The 18,638-nt window shown below is 30.0% G+C and overlaps 2 protein-coding genes across 8 annotated transcripts; one reads left to right on the forward strand and one right to left on the reverse strand.

Annotated features, from left to right (window-relative positions):
- Positions 1-1,090: 1,090 nt before the first annotated feature.
- NitFhit (ntrilase and fragile histidine triad fusion protein NitFhit) lies at positions 1,091-12,013 on the reverse strand. 7 transcript variants are annotated; one of them, XR_015545322.1, is made up of 8 exons: positions 11,097-11,215; positions 10,697-10,838; positions 10,461-10,616; positions 10,160-10,363; positions 9,543-9,755; positions 7,726-7,904; positions 7,331-7,435; positions 1,091-1,221 (listed from the first exon to the last, which is right to left on the reverse strand). XR_015545322.1 is itself a non-coding variant. In XM_011063420.2 (8 exons), the coding sequence occupies exons 3-7, from the start codon at positions 10,805-10,807 to the stop codon at positions 7,737-7,739; spliced, it is 852 nt and encodes a 283-aa protein (XP_011061722.1). In that variant the 5' UTR covers positions 10,808-10,838; positions 11,220-11,378; positions 11,848-12,002; the 3' UTR covers positions 6,418-7,435; positions 7,726-7,736. The 7 variants fall into 7 exon arrangements, 5 of the variants coding, with proteins under 5 accessions (XP_011061722.1, XP_011061721.1, XP_011061720.1 ...); XR_015545321.1 differs by lacking the exon at positions 1,091-1,221 and adding an exon at positions 4,486-5,634; XM_011063420.2 differs by lacking the exons at positions 1,091-1,221; positions 11,097-11,215 and adding exons at positions 11,220-11,378; positions 11,848-12,002 and having other exon boundaries at positions 6,418-7,435.
- A 2,171-nt stretch (positions 12,014-14,184) lies between these two features.
- Positions 14,185-17,830, forward strand: COX7B (Cytochrome c oxidase subunit 7B). Its single transcript, XM_011063422.2, has 3 exons — positions 14,185-14,404; positions 15,113-15,279; positions 17,625-17,830. The coding sequence occupies exons 1-3, from the start codon at positions 14,356-14,358 to the stop codon at positions 17,688-17,690; spliced, it is 282 nt and encodes a 93-aa protein (XP_011061724.1). The 5' UTR covers positions 14,185-14,355; the 3' UTR covers positions 17,691-17,830.
- Positions 17,831-18,638: the final 808 nt, after the last annotated feature.

Consider the following 18,638-nt stretch of genomic DNA (forward strand, 5'->3'; position numbering starts at 1 on the left):
CCCGGTCTCTCCTATACATGTGTGTATATATACATTTGTATACATGCATATATTCTGCAATACACTCTACTTTTTTGTTAATTTTATAACTAAACTATTGTTTTCTAAATAAAATTAACTTTTTAAAACTATTTTTAGGGAAGGCTACATTATCATCCATGTTTCTCTTCGATTCGCTATTATGCAATGTCGCCACATTTTTATTAATAGTCCTAAGTAATAAATATTTTGTAATTTTGAGCCCAGAATCGATTTAACAACATTTTAATGAATGTAATTGTCAAGTTTTAAACTTAAATATACATATTCATTATTAACCAAGTAAACCAAGTTATCGTGTAAAATGTAATTGAAGTATCATCTTCTCTTCTATTAAATAGTATTAAAAACACATTTTTTAAACATAACATTTTAAACATTTGTTTTAAATTGTTTTAAAAAAAAGCATGTGTAATTTAATCTGATGTTTAAAACATGTTTTAAACATTTGTTTAAAAAAAATTTTTTTTACAAAACAACCATGATCTACGTTTATTCTTTAACAAGTTTATAACCTCATTTTTAATGCGAGTTAACAAGACTTGGTAAAACACACAGTCTCGAGCTTGTGCAATTTTTGGCAAAAACTTGGTTGAATTGTTAGAATGAAAAAGAAACGTGCATTCAATTAAGTCATGATGTTACAAATGAAAATTACCTAAGCTTTAGTGTGGAAATGGAAAGCAACTCCGGATCCTCGTACGGGAAACAAAGCGACACCGAACGCTGATTGATGAAAAACGGGTGATGAGAGTAAATTTTACCCCTACAACCAGCTTTCCAATCAGCGCTCTGTGTCAAAGTGCTGTTGTCTGAATGAGGATAAATTTATTTCCCTGAGAATTTATGCAAGGATTAGTTTGTTTATGCAGATGCGATTAATCCTGTTTATTATCAAATTCTTCTTACAAATTTTATATTATTCAATTTTTAAAAAGTGTGTACAAATGAGAATAATTGCGATAATTCACCAAGACGTAATCTAGCAGTTGCAAATATTAAAGCTGACATAATAAAAGGAATAGGTTTAAACACACAATAAAAGGAATAATTGAATATATGTTCAATATATTAAATAAAATAAGGAATGTTACATGTGTTTTCCTTATTCAATATGTTGGATAATTATTCATTAAACTAATCGATGTTAGTGAAATCGGTCCAAAGTGACGATTGCATCACCTGAAATACAAGATAGTTTAGTTCTTAGTAACTAACACCATAATTAAAGAAAAAAATAAAGAAGTAAGGGAAACACAAAGAGTATATTAAACAAATTTATTATAAATGTATATAATCTTTTAAATAAAATTATTATAAATTTTATATTAATAAAATATATGTATAATTATTATTATAAAATTTATAATAAAAAATTATAAATTTTATATAAACTATGAAATAAAAATAAACATTTATCATTAAACATCATAAAAATAAACATTTATCACAAATTAAAATGTTTAAATCACAATACGTAATGATGCATTGCCATGCTCTTATTAGAATAAGTTATATTTTTTATCAGGTATTTTTTTAAATAATAATCTCATACGTAATGTATAGTATCGTCAAATAATTTTAGTTTTCGAACAAGGTAGTTTTGTGACAAGGTGGAAAAGAGAATGGTATATCTTGGCAGATTTCCATAAAAACTTTCTTTAAGTTGCCACTTTCTTTGTGATTGCTCATATATTCTTGAAATATTCGAAACTTTGTCTCAATTTGAATGAAAAAATGTAATGTTGTTGCATTAATAAAAAATAAGATATTATTTTGACGAGCTCTAATGTACTATAGTAATAAAAATTTGCATTTTTATTTCCTGTTGCAAACATATATGCTTTGCATTTTCGTTTTTGAAAATATTTATTATTATTATAAATAACTAGATACATAGTGCAATTTGTTTATGTTTGTATTGTTTAAAGTAACAGTACGTGTTTTGAAGAATTGTTACCTCGGATCTACAATAGATTTTTAAGCCTTAAGCCACAAAGAATGGATCATAATTATTGGGTCATTTAAAAAGTATCCGCGGTTTTTTGTCACTAGATAGTGTTGATGGTCAACTCCATCTAGTGACAAAAACCGCGGATACTTTTTAGATGACCCAATATTTATTCTCCTCGCATTCGACTGTAATTAGTCAATTTCTTATGGACTTAAGACTTAAAACACCTGTTGTAAATCTGGACTAAATCTCTGTGCGAGATTTAAATTGCTGATCGAATTGTATCATGTGTACCTTGAAGTACGGTTTTGTATGACACATAAAAATTCTAAAAGATACTTTTGATTATCTTCTTAATAACTACTGTCTTTAATATCTTTTATAAATTGAGAAATACTAATTAATTTTAAATTTCTTAAATTGAATTTGAAATTATGTTTTTTCTTCTGATAGCAGAAAATAGTTTTTTTAAGTATCTTGAGTTAAACGTGATGTTAAAAAAAAATAGAAAATCACAATCATTTAAGATATTGTGATAAATCAATTACAGTCAAATCATGGTTGATAAAATTACAGCACCTTAGAACGGTTTCCAATGACCTTTATCTCCTATAGCTAAATCTCTGAATATTATTACTTTATTAAGAAAATCTATAACTTCTTGAAACTTTTCTTTTTAATTTTTAATTTACTTAAAACCAATGATAACTTTCGGTTAATCATTAAATCAAACCATTGCTTACAACTGAAATAAACCACGTAGTACTTTGACGTTCATCTTTTAGATTGTTACATAAAAATCGCAATGCCGAACTAACTTGATAGCTCATAATGCTCATAGCGTAAGATACTTTTATTTTTTAAAAATAGAACTTATTTCTCTTTACGTAGTCTTTCTTAACTTTTGAAGCTAATTTTATATCACAATTTTCATCTTCTTTTATTACGTCACATCAGATAAGTATGAAGCTCTAACATCACAGGTTGGCAGATTATACTTGTCCACGACATATTGCGATATTTTGAACATTTTATTCAGCAGAAGACCGCAAACAATATTTTTTAATGCATGCGGATCATCTGAACAAAAGTATAATTTGCGATTTGCATCGCAAACATGTTGGCAATAATGATTAATCTGTATTCGCAATATTTTTATGCTGAATTCCTTCCACATTGTTAGTATCCATATCTGAGACAGCTTGAACTGAGAGGCCAATATTTTCCGCCTTTGAAATAATTTTGATTACTATAAATTAATTTCAAAACATTTCCTGCGGTCGTTCCTGTAAAATAATATGCCACTATTTGCTTTCATCTACTAGCCAATCCAGCTAATATAAAACACAATGCATGAATTGCAGTATTCTTTTGTTCCTTCTCTGATATAGTTCCGATATATATTGTCAGTACTGGCAGTACTGAAAAATTGTTTCGTTATTAATATGCAGCGCGCTGCGATTGCGTCTAGTTCCCTCAATGACATCATAAATGATAGCCATATTGCTACTGCGACTACTGCGGCTTTCGAAATGAGGTTACAATGCAATATGGCATCGCTTAAAGAAGCATAACGCGTCGAAATATTCGATCCAGGAAATAAAAAAATATATACATTATATTTAACTGCAGAAAAGATGCACATATATTCATGTTACCAAAAATGACTCTTAAATTCCACATCTAAATAAGTATTCATTAACTGTGTCCATTATCACGAGGTCAAACTGTTTGAATTGGTAATCCCATAATTAATTCATCTTCTTTGGAAGAACTATCGCTGCTGTTTTTGTTCAAAATTTATTGACAATTTAGTAGGTTTATCCATATCTGTTTACATTACTGCCAGTCTACTGCAAAGTCGTTTCGAAATACGATGTTACAGTAGTGCTGGCAGTATCTAAGTAATTTTGGAACGGCTGCGGCAGTGCACTGTTGTGATGTCATGATGGTTGCACTGCCAGTAAAAAGGGAACACACCTATTATGACATGTCCATATTCAGTACTGGAACTATGGTCGTAAAATTTCCCCGAAATAATGGATATTTCATCCAGCACTAACACACATTTATCTGTTTGTTTTTTAAATTGAGAAACTTTAATCTTTAAAAATGGAGAAATTTTCTCACTTATTCCACTATTAAATTTAAAATTTTCTACTCTCCTTCTTAAAGTTCTAATATTTTGTAAAGAAAAATTTTGGTGTAATAGTTCATTGTATCCCATCGTATCACATGCAAACTTTAGTGAATAAGCTCTTACTAGAGTTTCCTTACACCAATGCGGTATTTCTCTTATAATCATTAAAAAGCAATTTTGTCTGACTTTTATTAAAAATCTTTGACAAAAGGCACTTCATTTTTTAAACGCTTCAATTCCTTCTTCATAGTTACAAGCTTTTTTCTCATTTTAACCCTCAACTGTTCACTTCTTAACAGCTTCTCCAAATTCTGTGATGTAATGCAGTTGCAACGATAAAATATTAAACATGTTGTAGGTTTTTGTTATCAGAATTTAATGCAAGTTCTTGTGAGTCTTCAACTGTATCTGTCATTAATAAACATGATAATTTATAATATTATAATATATCAATATACATTTTGTACACATGATAACAAATTTTAAGAACTGCTATCCTTTATCAAGATTTACAATTATTGCACTGATACAATATTACTAAATATAATACTTAATATCTGATTTTGATTTTAATAAAAAATATTAATATTAAAAAATCTATTGATACTGAATCAAAACATAAGTGACAAACAAGGTCTTTCTAACATGTGATGAAGTAGTAAACTTAACAATACGATAATAACATTTATAAATAGCTTCTCTTTACAATTTACTTCTTATTAATATTTGCGAATGTTATTATATTGATTCGCAATCATCGTGATCAGTTTCATTACATATACCTGTTGCATCATGTTGCATATTGGCTTCATTTATCTTAAAATCCACTTCATGACCCGATTATGATACACCTTCAGCTCCCAGGAAAGTTTCAGATGCACTTATTTATTACAAATATTAACATTTACCAGATGCGTTCGACATTACAAATCGGAGGCGTTCGTTTGCTCTTTTATCTTGAAAATCGTGAAGATAACCTTGAAGTTTTAAAAACATGATCTTGCAGACAATTTCTTGCTCATAATATGTGCATCTTCGAACTGAACAATTTTAAAATTAAAGTTACAGGAAATATTCTGTATATTATTAATTTTAGTTTGTCATAGTTGTAATTATAAACATAGATTATTTCGTTTTTGAATATTTCTTATTACACATACGCACGCACGCACGCACGTACGCACGAACCAAGTGTGTGTGCGTATGTGTGCGCGCGCGTGTGAGATTGTTTCCTAGATATATAATTACTTATTAATTAATGAAACAGAAGACTTTTTAATATATTTTATAAGCGGTTCTATCGATTGTAAGTGTGTTGAAACATATTTAATATGTTTTGCAAGAGTTTTTATTGTATTGTGGATGTCTGTATGAAAATGATATTCGTATCCACTAAGGAGGCTTGACTCGAAGCTTTTTGGTCGACCACGGCGTTTCGTCTCGGTCCCTCACTACTAAATTCATCAGTAAGGCGATGTAATGTGGGCCCTGCCTTAGACGCCTGGAATGAATTTAAATTGATGTTCTATTTAAAGGGAATATTCGCGTGGCTACGATGCTCGCGCAAATCCGAGCGAGTCCCGTTGGACCTCTGATGGCGAGCCACAGTGTTATAAACAGTATTATAAATTTAGAACAAGATCGCTAATATAAATATGTTAACTAGCAATAAATAAGAGAAGCACCAACCATATTGAGTCATGACGTCAGAAGCGAGACATGACATGTTAATTTTTATTACGCCATTTATAAATAAAGACCATTTAGATAAAACAAAATAATGAGATTGCTTTAAAACATTTGTAAAAATGGACGAAAACTATGTTTATCCCCGCTAATAGTCAATAAATAATTGTAAAAAGTCATAAAAGACAAGTGCAAGTGAAAATAAGCTACACATGCACATTAAATAAAAGCATTTAATATGCCTTTTATCACTTTTTACGATTATTTACTATCAATCTCATCATTTTATCCAAATTGTCTTTATTTATAAATGGCATGTAATCAAAATTAACGTGTCATTTTTCGCTTCTGACGTCACGATTCACTATGACTGTAGTAACTACTCAGGAGCTTTAAAAAATTTTTTTAAATTTTTAACGAAAAATTTAAATTTAAAAAAAATGAAAATATTTTTAATGAATATTTCTTATTGAAAATATTTGAGTACTATCTTCAAAAAAATATGAATATGATAAATTAATCATTCCATGATGAATGAAATATGTTGTATTCAGATCTTTTAAAGGTATGCAGCATTGTTGCAAAAATTAAAAAACAGTTTTATATTTTTTATTTATATTTTCCCGCCAGAAATATATTTAATATAATATTATTATATTTATACATAGGTACATTATCATAATTATGCGTACATTGTTTAAAAATATTTTATACAATATGTGTATTTAGAAGTAACTGATTTTTTAAATGAATTATAGTATAGAAAAATATATATATTTAATTTTTTTTCTAATTTTAATTATTACAATAATGTCGTTTGTGTTAAATAATTTTTGTGTGGCTCAGTTAATATGTTTGATATTTCTTACAGTGATTAAGTTTTTTTACGTAAACTTAATAATATATAAATTCTCATATTTAAACGGTTAGGTCACACTTTAAAAAGAATGTAAATTACCATTTTTTCTCCCCCCCCCTTCCTCCATAGGAAGGGAGGGAGGAAGGGTGCCTTATACCTTTAAAAAATCTGAATACGACATATTTCATTCATCATATTATAGAATGATTAATTCACAATAATTTTTTGAAGACAATATTTAAATATTTTCAATAAAAAACATTCATTAAAATTTTTATTTTTTTTTATTCAAATTTTTCGTCAAAAATCTAAACAAAATTTTTTTTAGATGTAATATGCTAAAGAGTGTGTCAAATTTTTCAGATTTTTTAATTTACACGATAGAAAAAATAAAAATAAAAAATTGAAATTTATGTTTTTCATTATTCCTGCATTATTCCTGCATAGATAAGTTAGATAAGTTAGCAGGTTGAAATTTAATGTAAAATAATCATTTATCGAGCTTAACAATGTGACATATTCAAAATTGGATTGGTTTAAGGGCATTTTTCGTATGCTTATTCGGCTAGACCCTTTGATGCTACTGACACACATAAAATCTATAAAAAATTAAACCTTAAACCTATAAAAAATTTATTGTAAAAAATATTACCTAGCTAGAATTTTATTGTGTATTTTCTCACTTCTGATATCATAATCTGAAATAGGATGTATATCAATTGCACACGAGCCAATTGTGCACAAACCAATCACAGCGCTAGAAAAAAAAAATAAAAACTTCTTACAGAGAAGTTGCGATTGACAGTCGACAATTGCAACAGTAAATCTGTTCGCGTTACTAGAAATCCCCGAATATTTTTACACTTAAAATAAGATAGATTGTATAATTGGGCATTGAAAAGAAAGAAAACAAAGATGCTGAGTGCACAAAGTGTTAGTAACGCGAACAAGTCTAATATGCAAGTGAAATAGCACCCTTGAAATAGTAGTGCTGAGTGAACAAGAATTTTAATATACAATAATTATGATAATTATTTATTAATTAACCTTTAATCGTGTTAAGTGGACTTTCGACATTCCATTCTTGAGTATAAATCATTACGGCGGTGTTGTTCGCACGGCATATTTTTCCTAATTTTTTCCAGTAGTGTGAGATCAATTTCTGCCATAGCTATACCCATTTTATCCGTACATTGTGCTATAATAGTACCCCAAGGATCCACAATCTGAAAATGAACGGATTACGCTTTTAATTATAATGAGAAATTTTTTAATTTTATCGAAAAAATAACTATACTATATACACAATTAAATGGTTCCGTTCATTGATGGAATATAAAAATTCAATTTTATAAATAGTGTGCCAAAAAGTAAGTTATTATATTTTTAAATAATTGAATCAATTTATTAAACAATATAATATATTATAGGACCGTATTTGTGATAACACAAATTATAGAAATCAAAATCTTTAAACGGTCTAACTGGATCTTAATGCTTGTATGATTCGTGTGTGAATTTATACACTACGTATGTAGTCCTTAGAAACGCACGCCGAAATGATTTTTCGGTCTTGAAACGTTAACTCTACTAAACTATCACAGTAATATCACGAATTAAATTGACTAGCAATTTAACAATTTTTTGATGCATCTTCAAAACAATCATAATAATGTTGAATGACATATAAAAATCTATAAATAATTAATTCTTATTTCGAAAAATATTACATCGGCCGGAATCCGTGCGCACGGAATGCAAGAGATCCGGGTTCGACTCCCGGTCGATGTAATATTTTGCTAACTGGATTAGAATCTTGCTATCGTATTGGTTATGATACTGGCACTAACAGCATCACAGCCATTACGGTGGCTTTTAATCCAACTAGCAATTCAGCAGGAAAACAAGCATCGTGTGCCGTCAGTTTAAGATAAATTGTAATAATTGCAGTGCATTCTATATTGATCAAAACTGGCAGAAAATTAAAAACTAGATTAGTCATACACTACAATCATACACACAGAAAAAATCACTACACGTTCGCTGATTACAGGTCATAGCTTGCATTGCAATCATGATCTCAATTGGAAAAATGTAAAAATTTTGGATGTAAAGAGGTCTTACAATAAACGACTTATGTTGAAAATGCTCCACATTAATTACCAACCTGATAGACTGAATTTGAAAATTGATACAGGTCTAAATCATGTTTATAGGGAGATACTGAATAAGTCATAACAGCATTGTTTATTGTTTGATTTGACCATCTCTGATTTTGATCATTGTACTTGACAGTCACATTTTGACCATTTAATATAAGACATGGCAATTTTTTTGTCGATCAATTTCTTAATTTTAATGTCTGACTATTGTTCAATATTCAGTGTATTCCTTGTATTATTAATTGATGAACTGTTGTTCAATGCAGATTGTGAGGTGAGCAACTTTTTAAGATCATAATTTCCATCCGATTTCTAACACAAGAAAAATATTTTCTTTTGATTTAGTTTTGAGATTGGCAATCCATCACGACTCAACTATGAAACTATAGTGTTACAACATTGGTTAATGTTGAGAATGATCGCATCTCACTGCATGACCCATGCAATTTGCATATGAAAAAGCATGAAATATGATTTTACATGAAATATGATTTTAATTGATTAATCAGTAGTATATTTGTTCCATTGCGATAATTCTTTATATATTTATCTATTGAAGATATGACTCAAAATAGAGCTGGAACGTTCAGAATTAATTAAATTTATATCTTTATTATTTTTTTGCGCAAATCAGTACTAGCGCTGACTCTTAATGTCTCCTGATGCTATATTTATTTTTATTCTATATACATAATTATTTACCATGGCATGACCCCAGCTTTTTCTTTTTTGGTTGTGCGCGCCAGTTTGTGCTGCAGCTATGACATAACATTGATTTTCTATTGCTCGTGCTCGCAGCATCACCTCCCAGTGTGCAGCGCCAGTTTCATATGTGAATGCTGATGGATATGTGAGAATCTGTGCTCCCATATTCCGCAATATTATCGATAACTCGGGAAACCGCATGTCGTAACACTGTATCGTTGTTAAGTTGTGTTTTGCTATATATTTATAATTTATATATGCAGCGATTCGATTGTATATCATAAATGAGATAAAAATTACAACAGTGAGCAAATTCACTAGAATACTTATAATTTCATTGGTCAACGCCTAGTGAATTTACTTACTTTTATAATTTTAACCCAATTTTAAGACAAATTTGTACAATTAATCCCACTTTAATCAACCATCTTCCAATATTTTTTTTTTTTTTAATTTTACAAAAAGTGTTTTAAACAAAAAGTTACGTTAAAGTTAAATTTAGTAAGAACATAAATAATGATAAAATTGTTAACAAAAATCAACTTTTTAATATCATATATGAAGATCATTTTTAAAAATGGAATGACATGATTGTTAATTTTAATTAAGGATACAATGCTAAGTGCGAGCTTGCCGATCGGTGTAGGCACAGGTGGCACAATTTCAATTCCTTTAAGCACATAGTCCGATTCCATCAGACGTACTCCGGTATCCTTATTATCCATGTCAAACAAGTGTAACTTTTTATACATGGCAACTAGTTCTCCTTCATTATTTATCAATACATGCGTATTGTAAATCTTTTCCACATTGTCTGACTGAAATGATGAATATCTTTATATATCATTGAAGAAATAATTATTTTATCTTTTGTAATTAAATGAATTAGTGTAAAATGAAAATTAAAGTATTTACAGCTTCGTGAATTCCACCTAAAGATAACCAGATATTATTCTTAATAGCGATTTCTTTATAAGCCGTCACTGTCAGTCCAGTTAAAGGTTCAGCCATGGTGACAATATCCTTTTTATTATCTGCCAAAAAATCGCAAGCTTCAGGAAAAAATGCTATCTGCAATATATATAAATTAGAAGAATAAAGTTAATGTCATGCAATTTAGAATATGAAACACTTTATTGTAAAGTATATACTGTGGCTGATCTGCGTTTGGCCTCAGCTGCTAATTCGCTCACAACTTGTAGATTTTTCACTTTGTCAGCTATTGATCGCATTTGGCATACTGCAATTAGTGGATGTATCATTGTGTTGATGTAACGTTTCGCTGGTTGTATGCTAAAATGCAAGAACTTGGTTATTTCATAAACATAATAAATGCATTCAGAATGACAACTGCTCACTGAGTGCTCAGTAAACGGTTGTTGTTCTGAACAGAATACACACAATAACAAATAAAAATAATTTTAATATAACAAAAAGAGCAATTTTTTTTGTAAATGAGTAATTCGCGAACGAACGAGTAAAATAAACGAATCTTTTACATCAACTAGATGAACTTATTCACAATTCTCAAACGACGTCAAATTGAATTACTTAATCGACGAGCGACAATTGCCAAAACTACTTTCACAGTTTCTGACGAACATAAGTAAACACGCAGTGAAATATACGTAATCTAACTTTTTTTTATTCTGTACAATATTTAAATATAAGTACTTCTTTCTAATAGCATATTCAACCAGAGTGGATTTGTACCAATCTAGGTTGGATTAATGACATTGTATGCTCTCCTTTGATGGAATATGTAACATCAACCAACAGTAGAATATTATCCAATCTAAATGAGAGCAAATCCATTCTCTTGGGTCGAAAATGCTATAAGTAAAAGTGGTAATTATACAATTTAGACCAATCACTCAAAATCAATAAAATTAATAAAATTAGATTTATTCGCCGCGTTTTTTCATGAAATAAAAGAATCTGGCAGAAAAAAAGTATCGCTCTGCCCTGCGAAATACTGAGCGTTAAAGTTAATTGAAGTGTTACTTTACTAAGTGTTAATTACGTAACTCTTCGCAGAGCAGTCCTGGACTTTTTTCAGCCAGATTCTTTGAATGATCCTAATTTCGAAATCGGAGGTAGCTCTTCTGAAGAATTACCGGTCTGATTTGGTCTCTGTGACAGATTTCCTAACCTCAATAGTTACCAACTTTAATGCTCAATATCTCGGTTCGGGGGACAAAGCGACACTTTTTTTCTGCCAGATTCTTTCACTTTAAAAAACGTGTCGAATAAGCCTAATTTCATTGATTTTTAAGATAGTTGTGCTAAACCGTATAATTACCGTAAAAATAGTTGCTCGTACACTTTTGTACAATTCATCATCAAAAAGCAAAGCTAGATTAGAGATCACATGATTCATTTAATCAGAGTCTGACCCTGATAGAATAATAAAGGGGTGTGGTCAAGTTGCCACTACGAATGTTTCGAAGCATTTGATTAACCAATCGGAAGAATGAATTTTGACCAATCAAAGAATGCTTCGAAGCATTTATAGTGGTAACTCGACTGCACCCAAGTAGAGAGTCTGTAATCAGAGTGGCGCCATACGAGAAGATGACGTCATATTTTAGCGAAATTCTGCGAGAAAGAGATATACGGTCTCAGTCTATCCAACAAACAGTGTGTTGGATAGACTGAGACCGTATATCTCTTTCTCTCTCGCAGAATTTCGCTAAAATATGACGTCATCCTCTCGTATGGCGCCACTCTAATTACAGGCTCTCTACACCCAAGGAGATCGGATATGGTCAATGTTGCAACCACTTTGAAGCGTTTTTTAATTGATCAGTTTGTAAAATTCTTTCGTCTGGTCCATCAAACGCTTCAAAGTATTTGTAGCAAGACTTTGACCACAGCCCATGGCTCCTGCACACAGAACGCGGCAATGCTCGCCGCGCGACGGAAATTGGCGACAGCCAATCAACGTCTTGCTTGCTTGGAAGTAATAGATACATAATTTCCATCGCGCGATAAAAAAAGTTGAACTCAATCCAACTTTTGCCACGCGGCGGAACTAATATTACATCATCTCTAGAAGTTTTGCATGGTAAGGCCGACTTAAGAACATAGAATTATTGGTTAGTGCGATAACTTCCGCCGTGCGGCAAGCTTTATCGCGTTTTGTGTGTAAGAGCCATTAGAGCATGCGACGCGAATAAATCTTATAGGGTGTTTTCTATTTGATAACACAAATCGACACAAATGTTGTTCTAGCTTTATGTGCCTTCCAACAAGCGACACGAAGCGACACAATGACCAACTTTGTTTAACATTGACAAATAACAAGGATGTAATGATCCATTATGTCATTTGTGTCGCTTATTGGAAGGCATACTTTGTCACTGGCCTAGTTTACATTGAGAGAGTTCTATCCAGGTTAGAATGCAAAAACCAACCAACTGCAGTCGAGCATTTCCCTGTTAAGCGAGGAGCACAAACTCTTACATAATGCATAACACGTAATGCATAAAAAAATAAACCAATTGAAGTCCTCCATTTCCTTCCTTTCCATGATATAAAGAACGATTGATTGAATTGAATAAAGAACAGAGAATAAGGCCCGTATTCAGAATGCGCTTACAACGATGTTAGCGCGCTAATATGCTATAATTTACGTTACGCATATAGAATTTTAGAGATAAAAGCGCGTTCTGAATACGGGCCTAAGAATTTCAATCTCAAAAATGGTGTATTCCACAATACATGATTTCTGATAGGTTGAAATTCTAAGGGTGAAATCACACGGTCCGGAATAGGGCTGCGAAATACAGAATGCGTTATTGAAGCAACCAATCAGCACTATTCCGCACTTTTCCATCATGCAAGTTTTGTGTGCTATGTTCACATGATGCGTCAAAGATATATCCAGCATAAATATAATTTAAAAATTACTAACTTCATGTTAATATTGGATCATCTAAAAAGTATCCGCGGTTTTTTGTCACTAGATGTGTATTGATGGTCATATATCTAGTGATAAAGTACCGCGGATACTTTTAGATGACTCAATAATTTGCTTATTAAAATGAAATATAATTTTTCAAATTGTAAAAACAATTATCACTGTTGTAATATTTAATGTTTTACAATTAATATTTATAATCTCATAACAATTTTTTGAACTGCTTTAACGCATTTATTATCATTTTTCCTCATCGTGTGAATATAGCATACAAAACTGGTGTGATGAAAAAGTGCGGAAAAGAGCATACTGAAATCGCACGTAATGCATTGTTTTTTTGACTTTGGTATTTATGCACTCAGATTTTGTCATTTTGCTTCATTCGTCTCGACATTACGCAATTCCATCATATCAATCAACATCAAATTATTTTAACCTCTCAAAATATGACGGTTTATTACAATAACGCAATCGCTATTCCGCAATCAAATATGGAATAGCGCTGAGTGGTTATTTCAATGACGCAGTCCTATTCCGCACTGTGTGATTTCACCTTTAGGATGCGGAAAAGGACTGCGGAATAGAGAATTCAATTAGTGCTATTCGGAATAACGCAGAATAACGCTGATTGGCTTTTATGACGCATTCCCTATACCGCAGTCGTTTTTCACATCGTGTGATTTTACCCTTACATTCCGACTCGGATCGAACCCTCGGTGTAAACTCTCGGTTAGGCTTATATTGTGGCAACACTGTTCTTTTATCGACCATTGTCGATTCACATGTCTCTTGGTCAAATTGTCAACGATTGTCAAAGATTTCATCTGCTTTGTGTCACATTTCGTAGATTTTTTGTGACTGTATCGAGGACAAGTTAATTACGTCGAAATGCTTAATCACGTGTTGCGACCGATCACTCGTAACTTTATCAGAAGTGGTGAGATTTTTCTTATTTTAGAGCCATTCGTGTTAATCCGTGATACAATCGATTCTATATCTTACATAATGTTTGCTATTATGTATGCCTGCTAAAGGTTATTCTGTGTAAATCCGTATAATAATAATAAATATAAAAATCCTTTGCGCTTATCTTAATGATAAATTCTTTAATTAATGTTTTCTTACCAATTACTTTCGACTGTCAATTACTTTAGACTTGTGAATTTATGAAAATAATCAATTGTGAATTAAATAAGAAAATGCTCTTGTAAAAGTACAGTAATTTATCATAAAATGTATTCTTTACCTCAACATTAGACTTTATAGTTTCTGATTTTCTATGATATAACTTCGACTTAATGTAATGTATTCGAATATTTAACAGTAGCATTTTATCTAAAGCAGATATTTCAAATTGATACAAGAAATTTTTTATTTTAATTAGGATTGTTGTTAGATCTGTTTGCATTGCTTGCACTTTTTGTATTCAGCATCTTTGCTTTTTCTCTTTTCAATGCCTAAGTATATTTATCTCTATTTTAAGTTAAAAAATTTTGGAGGATTTCAAGCAACATGAACAGGCCTAATATTGAAATTGGAATTATCTTTGCAAAAATATATAAATCAGAAATAATCTATAAATTGCATATAAATTAAGAATAAGAAAAATAATATTTCATCTGAACATATATTTTTCATTGTAAAGGCAGTCGTTCCTCCAGCTCAAAAGCCGTGGATGATATTAAATTGCCAACAGTAAATGACATACCTGGACCATGTGGACCATGGAAAGAACATTATGACGCAAGACAGAAAGTTTACAATACTCAATTAATTGCTGGTGTTGGTATACTAATTGGTAGCATAGCTTATGTATGTATCAAATTTATGTTACTTCAGATAATATTAACTATATCAGATTATAAAATCTCATTCTTATAATGCATGTCTCTTGATATATTGATCAGAGAAAACATTTCTTTGTATTTTTTAAGGTAATTATTTATTATAGAATAACCTCTTCCCCACCTCAAATCTTAATAAAAATACACTTATTCGACGTGTTTTCACTCAAATCGAAATAATCTGATAAAAAAACGCGGTTGGCCTCATGATTCGAGTTATTAAGCGTTAAAGTTGAAGATTTTAGAGGTTAAGCTATCTGTCATTCCGACTCAATATAGCGTTATGTAAACGTTCTGCATTAATTATACAAATTTACTGCTTTAAAAACACAAATTCATTGCTTTACAAACACAAATTCATTGCTTTACAAATATAAATTCACTGCTTTAAGCACACAAATTCTTTGCATTAGCAGTGAATTTACGTTTGTGAAGCAAAGAATTTATGTTTTTAAAGCAGTGAATTTATGTAATTAATGCAGAACGTGTGTGTGTATATATATATATATATATATATATATATATATATATATATATATATATATATATATATAGAGCTGTATCGAATCGGGATATCTTGATATCTCTAAAATCTCCAACTTTAACACTTAATAATTCTATTCACACGAGACTGACTGCCGCGTTTTTTTTTTGCCAGATTCGTTTTGAGATTGAGAAAAGGAAGGGAGTTATTTAAAATTTTTTTATTCAAAATTGTATATACGATATCTTTATCAAAAATGAAGAAAATTTAAATTTAAAAAAAGAGTTTTAAAGCTTGAAATCTTGAAATCTTATTATATTTTTTGAGTTTCTGTGAGTTTGATAATTTTTACATTTAAAAAACTATGAGCTAAAAAAGATGAAAAATTTTCTTCTCCCTTTGGGAGTCTCTCACGTGCTCAAAAAAAATTTATGAAAATTTTCGACTACCTATCGTGAAAGCTTGAAGCTTTTCCTACAAAATTATTTTTAAAAAATGTTCCTATAATTTTCCTAAGTTATTCGCAAGTTAAGTAAAGGAGCATTCTGACTTTGATTGCTTATAACTCTGATAAAAATCATACCGCAATTTAAAAAATAGATTCTTAAAGCTGAAACTTTGCTCTAGCAAATGATATAATTGTAACAATTTTGCAACAAATGAAAAATTTTTGCAAAAAAATTTTTTTAAATACGGAGAAACTTTCCCCGATCCAATTATAATGAATTTTTGTATTATATTATATATATATTAAATTTTATATTTTGTTGTATACAGGATGTTTCATTTCAAGTGATATGGTCGATTATTTCGTGAATCGATGATTTTATTAAAAAATTTTTCGAACGAAAGTTGCATGGCTTGAAGAGGAACACATGATGGAAATGTGGACTTGACCCTGTCAAAATCAGGTTTAGATCATTAATGTGTTTTTAAATAGAAACCCCTATTTTTTATTATATATTTTTGTAGTTTATCTCGAGAGCTTTCCAAAATACTATAATAAAGTTACTTTTAAATACTTTTTAAATTATAAGACAAGACCGATCACTGATTCGGCCGATTAAGGCAAGGTCGGGATTAATCCGGTCAACTAAGGCATCAATTCAATATCTCTCGTAATAAAATTCTGCATTGCATTTGGATGTCGTCTAAACGGATATCTATTACGATACAATCTTTCTGCTCTACAATAATTTTTTCCAGCTTCATCGAGCATAAGAATAATATCAACGATTTCATTTGAACTGTAAGTGGCCATTTTGAAAAAAGCTTTGAAAAAACCCACTAATGTAAAAAATTAAAAGAAAAAGCTATACAAAAAAAAGAGGAAAGTTGAATCGTTCAATTGGAAAGGATTGGACTCAATTCCTTGCGCGAGTGTATATCAAGCAGTGTGAATAGGTCGCGGAGACGCGCGCGCCTAAGAATCCCGCGTGCATGCGTACATGAATAACGCCGGCGGTACTATAACTTTCAAGTTCCATAACTCGGAAAGTATTTAATGAAACGTAACTTTATTATAGTGTTTTGGCTACAAGAATATGTAATAAAAAATAGGGGTTTCCATTTAAAAAAACATTAATTTGATTTTAACAAGATCACTCAAGGTCCACATTTTTATGTCTCCCTTTAAGCCATGCAACTTTCGTTCGAAAAATTTTTCAATAAAATTATTGATTCGCGAGATAATCGACTATATCACTTAAAACATGAAACACATGAAACACCCTGTATTATAAATTAGATGGTTTATATCATTTGTGTGTGTGTGTGTGTATGTGTGTGTGTATATATATATATATATAAATCCTGCATTTTATTTTCAGTTAAAAATATCAGGCGTTATCTTCTTTAACTTTGGCCCACCCGAGGAACCAATTGAAAACAAATAAATATTAAAAATATAAAATTAGAGAAAAATAGATCAGTCAGCAATCTGGCCATACTGCTGAGAATGTTATTTACTTTATTGTGCGAATGTAATATGCAATAACTTGTATTGTTCTCAATAAATAGTTCATATTTATGATTATGTTCAGGAAGTGATCTATTTCATGAAAATATATCTTACCAAAAAAATGATACAATCTCATAAAAAGTGAAAGGCTTATGTAAAAATAACCACTTTTTATTATGTTGAATGTTAATAATTTTTCATGATAAAAAATCGTAACATCATATGAGGAACAGATTTTCAAAATGCATTTTGTCCATTTCATTTTTTTAATTAAAAATGGCATAGTGTTGAGAGACATATTTTAAACTACTCTACAATGTTCTCAAAGCATTTCTATCAGGGTTTAAAAAAAATCGACTCTGAGAGAATTTAAAAAAAAATCTAGGTTTTTTTGCGCTTCTGTTCTTTATAGTCCATTAATGATAAGTAAGATTTGCTATCCAATATAATACATAACATAATTATATTGTATTATGTGAATTAATTTCAATTTAATTTATTTGATTTTTTATTTAATTTATTAATTAATATAATGAATACGCACATATATCTGTATAAGAAACCATATCATATCAGATCAGTCGGATTTAAGTCTAATCATTTTTTATTCAATTCATTTTTTTTTTTTATAAAATGGTTTCATCACATTAGGTCCTAAAATGTTCGTTATGTATAGATTTTTTTACAAATTTGTTAAAAAAAAATACATAAATAATATACTTAATACATTAATACATTTATATTTACTACAACTAATATTTGAAGGATGAAAATTAAAGCTAAAAATTAATTAAATTAAACAATTTTTCAATTTTCTAAAAATTGAGAAAAAACTTTATCATGAGATCTCAAAATATTTATTATGTATAATAGATTTTTTGTG

The sequence above is a fragment of the Acromyrmex echinatior genome, chromosome 6, assembly GCF_024713525.1.
Source record: "Acromyrmex echinatior isolate Ae372 chromosome 6, ASM2471352v2, whole genome shotgun sequence".
In the NCBI taxonomy this organism is placed as follows: domain Eukaryota; kingdom Metazoa; phylum Arthropoda; class Insecta; order Hymenoptera; family Formicidae; genus Acromyrmex; species Acromyrmex echinatior.

Excerpts from the sequence above, each read along its gene's own strand:
- NitFhit (XM_087406889.1), bottom strand. The coding sequence starts at position 11,149 with ATGTTCGTCAGAAACTGTGAAAGTAGTTTTGGCAATTGTCGCTCGTCG. Across the intron at positions 9,756-10,159 it reads GCAAGCTCGCACTTAGCATT|TGTTACGACATGCGGTTTCC; the intron begins GTATCCTTAATT and ends ACAACGATACAG. Across the intron at positions 7,905-9,542 it reads AAAGCTGGGGTCATGCCATG|ATTGTGGATCCTTGGGGTAC; the intron begins GTAAATAATTAT and ends GTTCATTTTCAG.
- COX7B (XM_011063422.2), top strand. The coding sequence starts at position 14,356 with ATGCTTAATCACGTGTTGCGACCGATCACTCGTAACTTTATCAGAAGT. Across the intron at positions 14,405-15,112 it reads TCGTAACTTTATCAGAAGTG|GCAGTCGTTCCTCCAGCTCA; the intron begins GTGAGATTTTTC and ends TTCATTGTAAAG. Across the intron at positions 15,280-17,624 it reads TAATTGGTAGCATAGCTTAT|TTAAAAATATCAGGCGTTAT; the intron begins GTATGTATCAAA and ends TTTTATTTTCAG.